At 52.2% G+C, this 5,275-nt stretch overlaps 1 protein-coding gene across 1 annotated transcript; it reads right to left on the reverse strand.

Annotated features, from left to right (window-relative positions):
• Positions 1-3,137: 3,137 nt before the first annotated feature.
• LOC112975943 (olfactory receptor 14A16-like) lies at positions 3,138-3,656 on the reverse strand. The gene has a single exon (XM_026086650.1). The coding sequence runs from the start codon at positions 3,654-3,656 to the stop codon at positions 3,138-3,140; it is 519 nt and encodes a 172-aa protein (XP_025942435.1).
• Positions 3,657-5,275: the final 1,619 nt, after the last annotated feature.

A 5,275-nucleotide genomic window follows, 5' to 3' on the forward strand; every position in this document is an offset into this window, starting at 1 on the left:
TTCTCTGGTGCCAGCTCCAGCTGAGCTCTGGCTTTCCTCACTCCATCCCTGCCTGCATGGACAAGGTCTCAATGCTTCCCCTGGGCAGCCCATGCCCCTTCCACCCTCTGTGCACATCCACCCCAACACCTTGAGCGCTGGTGCTGCTGCCAGGGCAGAGGTGGAGAATCCCCAGAGCAGCTCCTCAGGGAGCTCCCCAGGGAAAAGCTGTGCCCAGCCCCAGCCCCAGCATGGCAGAGGGGAGTTGCCCTCTCCTGACCATCCTGGCCGTGCCACCCCCACCTCATCCTGCTCCTGAAAGTCTCCAGCACAGCGCTCAGGGGAGCTGGATCTGCCTCGGGCCTGGGGCAGTCTGGCGGCAGGAGGGTTTGACATGGGCACAGCAACAGTGGTGCCAGGAGCAGGGGGAGGAGCAGGGAAATTGGGGTGAAGGCCCCAGCTGAGACTGGGGCTCATTCTGCCCTGCCCTAGGTGCTCTCATCCCCCTGCCAGCTGTGCTGGAGCACAGACTGAGGAGCAAGAATTCATGGAGTCACAGAGGAGTTTTGGCGGGAGGGGACCTCTGGAGGTCTCCAGTCCAAGCTCCTGTGCAAAGCAGAGCTGGTTGAAGCCCTCGAGTCCTGTCTGGCCATCGCTGGACTGTGCCTGACCCCAGTTACCATTCCCAAACCTGCTCTGCTCTTCTTGTCCGGGCACTGTGGGACAGCACCTCTCGTCGGTGGGTCCCTGCCCTGCCTGCCTTGCCGGCACCCTCAGCCCCTGGCTTCGCTTCCCATACAGAGCAGCCCTGCTCTTGCTGCTCCTGACAACATCCTCTTTGTAGCAGGAACCCCATCACACATGGTGCATAAGCAGGCCAGCTGTGATACGGAAAAACCTACTCTCCTAACTATCCATCATGAAATCATACCCCAAATGCTTTCCCTTCCGTTTTCATCCAAGACTTTCTGTGTAGTGTTACCTAGGTAGAGGTCCAAATCTGAAGCTCTTCTTACACCTTTAAACTTCCTGTCAGGCAAGAGTTGCTGCTCTGGATATAGGATCACTTTTTGTACCTACAGCCTTCTCTGGGATATGCTCAGGTCTCAGCTTCCCTTGCCAAAGCTTTTTTTAACTGTAGTGAGGGGACAGGTCCAAGGTAGAGATGGCAAGTCAGGTCAGCAGGAAGGGGACAGTGTCAGGTCAGGACCTGAGAGGTGCAGGGCCAGGCACAGCCATGTCCACAGTGTATCTCAGACCAGGCCCAAGGACAAGGGGAGCAGCTCCCCGGGAAGGGGGAGGAGGCCCCGCAATGATGCCGGTCACTCTCTGTATCCCCTGCTCTTGTGCCCAGCACATCCCCCTCCCTCTCTGCCTGCAGCCCCTCCATGCCCACCCCACTGCCCAGCACAGCACGAGAGCCCTGGCCCTGCAGCCCCTCCAGCAGATCCTGCAGCCTCAGGGACAGAGCTGTCTGCCCCCAGCTGGTGCACAGGGAAACCTGCTTCTCGTTCTCATTTCCTATCTCTGCATGCTGCCCTGCTTCTCTCCTGGGACATCCCTGCTCCCCAGAGAGCCTTTCCCTGGGTCAGTGTGTCCATGCTGGCCTGGCCGTTCCTGCACCCCTGTCCTGTGCTCCCTGCAGGGCCCTGGGCTGTCAGTGCTGCTCTGCAGAGCGAGTTGCTGTGGGGTAATGAGGCCATGTGGTGACTCCTGACTCAGCTCTGGCCATGCTGGTCAGGGAGGGAAGCAGACCCAGCTGGACAGGGATCACCACCACTAATACTGCTGGCACATGTCTGTGCTCATGGACAGTGCTCAGAGTGACCCCAGGGCATTTGCAATGACAGCAGATGTGTTTGGGTGTGCTCTAGCTCCAGCCTGTGGTGTTTCACTGAGGATGCAGGAATCACTCTCCGGTGACCCTTCCCTGCACCTCCTGGGTCCCCACTGCCTCTCCGGGCAGTGCAGAGCCCTCGTTTCACCATGCATAACTGGATTTAGTGCTTTACCTTCTGGTCACTCCACCGTGGACCGTCACTCATTTTGTGAGGCTCCACTCACTGCCCATCCCAGGCACACGCTGTCCCTGGAGATCCCCTKAGCTCTCCTGGGGCTCAGATTCCCCTCCAGAGGGATGGGCATGTCTCATCAGCACTGTCACCTGTGGGACAGCCCCAGGCAGAAAATTCAGAGACCATTCCCCATCTCCACTGGCACTGGTCACAGAGAGATGAATCCTGGATCCAGCCCTCAGTCCCTAACAGATGACATGGAGGCTCCGAGCTTGTCCCCCGCATCCCATGGAGTTCACAAGCAGAGCAGCAGGCCCTTTTGTGGTGCAATTTCTTTGGGTGTATTTTTTACTCCACCTTCTGAAGAAAGGCCAGACTTGGAAAGGCCTTGAAAGGAGAAAGTCCTGCTGCTGTTGGTGGACGTGTCTCCAAGAAAGCTGCAGCCCCCACGAAAAGGCTGCAGAAAGGAAATGCCTGCTGTGGAAGTGGGGGAACGATCCTGAGGAACAGAGGTCTGTTCCACAGGCTTTCTCCAGAATCTCCTCCCTTCCACTCCCACGTCGCTTTGAGTGTTGAAGCTCTGTAGAGGGAAGGGACCAGCCCACAGTGACAGCCGGCTGCCACCCTCRCGGAAGAGGGGTGTGGGATCACACCCTGACTGTGGCCAGGGGAGTTGAACTCTCTTAATGGTCACGGGACCCATGGTCTCACCCCACCTATACTCATCTGACCCTTGAGCTCCCTTGGTGTTGAAAGAGACAGTGCCGAAAGAGACACTGCAAAGGGAAACTCTCTGCATTGCACTGAAGGCATCTGTGGGAGCTCAGACTAGTTGGCTCTGATGTTCCCCCATCTCTGCTGATGAAAGGGGAAGCCTGGCTTCCTGCTTCAACACGGCCTCTGGATCAGATTTAAATGAGAGATTCCTGAGGACAAATGGCACGCAGCAAAATATTTTTTTTATTTTAGGAGAATGTAACAGAGAAAAGTAAGACAGACAGACAGACATGAACAACACATAGCTTTGTTACCAAATACCCCGGGAATGAGGAGCAGATGCACATGGGAAAGTTATTGGTGCTGACATTGTACCTACTGAACCAGTTTCTTCAGTGCATCCTTGAGCTCCTTGTTCCTCATGCTCTAGATGAGAGGGTTTGCTGCTGGAGGCACCACCGCATACAGAATGGCCAGCACCAGATACAAAGCTGGGGAGGAAAGGGAGGGGGGCTTCAGGTAGGCAAACAGGCCAGTGCTGATAAACAAGAAGACCACAGCCAGGTGAGGCAGGCACATAGAAAAGGCTTTGTGCCGACCCTGCTCAGAGGGAATCCTCAGCACAGCAGTGAAGATCTGCACATAGGACAGCACAATGAACATGAAACACCCCAAAGATAAACAGGCACCAACCACAAGAAGCCCAACTTCCCTGAGGTAGGAGTCTGAGCAGGAGAGCTTGAGGATCTGGGGGATTTCACAGAAGAACTGGTCTATCACATTGCCTTGGCAGAATGGTATTGAAAATGTGTTAGCAGTGTGCAGGAGAGCATTGAGAAAACCACTGGCCCAGRCAGCTGCTGCCATTTTGACACAAGCGCTGGTGCCCATGAGTTTCCCATAGTGCAGGGGTCTGCAGATGACAACATAGCGGTCATAGGCCATGACTGTGAGAAGATAATACTCTCCTGCTAACAAGAAGACAACTGGGAAGACTTGAGCAGCACGTCTTGAATAGGAAATGGCCCTGGTGTTCCAGAGGAAATTGGCCATGGATTTGGGGACAGTGGTGGAGATGGTGCCAAGGTCCAGAACAGAGAGGTTGAGGAGGAAGAAGTACGTGGGGGTGTGGAGTCAGTGGTCACACTGGGGACTTCAGATCACTCTTTTGAAAATCCAACCTTTTGCCACTCAAGCCTGTAGCTGAACAGAACAGCTCATGTGCATCAGTTCCCACCTGCTTTCCTTAGAGAACTAGCTGCAAACAGACACGGAAGGATTATTCTTAACTGCAAACAAGCAAATTATAATTTGGAACTGTTTAATAAAAGATACAAGACGCTCCTCCACTGTATGTCAAGTCCAAGCTGTCTCCAGTGAGGTCCACTGCCCACAAGACATAACCTTCCTTGAAATGTTTTCCACAGATAGATAGGAAAGGATAGACAAGAAACAGAACAAGGGAGCTGGCTAAAGAGACAAGGAGACTGCTGAAAGATGAGGCAAGCTTCAGACTCCCAGCAGCTCAGAGCAGCAACTGCAGAGCTGAGAGGTACCTGAATGGATAAAGAGTAAGTGGAGGAGGAAAACTGGTAAACTATGGGAAGTGCATATGTCCAGAGAGTCTGATGCAAAGATGCCTTTAGAAATGACCAGTTTAATCAGGACATGTGGAAATATGTGAGAGAGCACTGAGACTACATCCGCAGTCTAACAGACAGAGCAGTGGAAACACAAGGTCAAGGGGAGATCGATATTTCTTCTCCCGCRATTAATACCCTTCCTGAGGATTTCCACTCTTTCATCATGTTCATTGAAGTAGACTAAAATAATCACCAATGGGCCCTCTCTCAGCACTGAAGGAAGACTGATTCCAGCATTACAAATTGTCGCAGCAGAGGATGGTTATGTGCAAGAGGTGGAAATGTCCGACTCTGGAAGCCCCGATTTCAGTCCAGTTCTCTGGACTTCCCTTTCTCGTCCAAAGAGGGAACTATGTTGTCTCAACTGAGTTGTTCTGAGATACCGTTCCTAATGCCAAGCTCAGGTCCCGCAGGAGCCGCCTCCAAAATTTCCAGCACCACATGGGAACACAGCTGCCCCAGGGCATCTCAGGCAGCAATAGCCTCTCTATGTGGTCAAATGAATCAAACCCCAAAAGGAGATCCTAATCATAAGTTGAGATATGCTCAAAAAATAACTCAACGCAACAATTGACAAGTAATCCTCGTTTCAAAAACTTCACACAGTTTTTACCATTGCCATATATTTTTTCTTTCTTCTTAATTGGCAGCACCATGTTCGTGCACTACAGGAATCAGCCTGTCTATGCAAGTGTGTATATATATATATATATATATATATGTATATATACACATTATTCATCAAAATACATTTTCTACCAACACTCTGAATGGAGAAACCTTGTTCATAGGAACTACTTTATTTAAACTGTCATGTTTCAGACCTCTTCTTCTGCCTTTCTGTCCTTTCTTCTTCTTCAGCCTCTTCTCTCTTTACAGAGCACTCCAGGGAATGGTTGACTGAATCACAGCACTTAGGGT

Source organism: Apteryx rowi, unplaced genomic scaffold, assembly GCF_003343035.1.
Source record: "Apteryx rowi isolate R43461 unplaced genomic scaffold, aptRow1 scaffold_1195, whole genome shotgun sequence".
Lineage (NCBI taxonomy): Eukaryota > Metazoa > Chordata > Aves > Apterygiformes > Apterygidae > Apteryx > Apteryx rowi.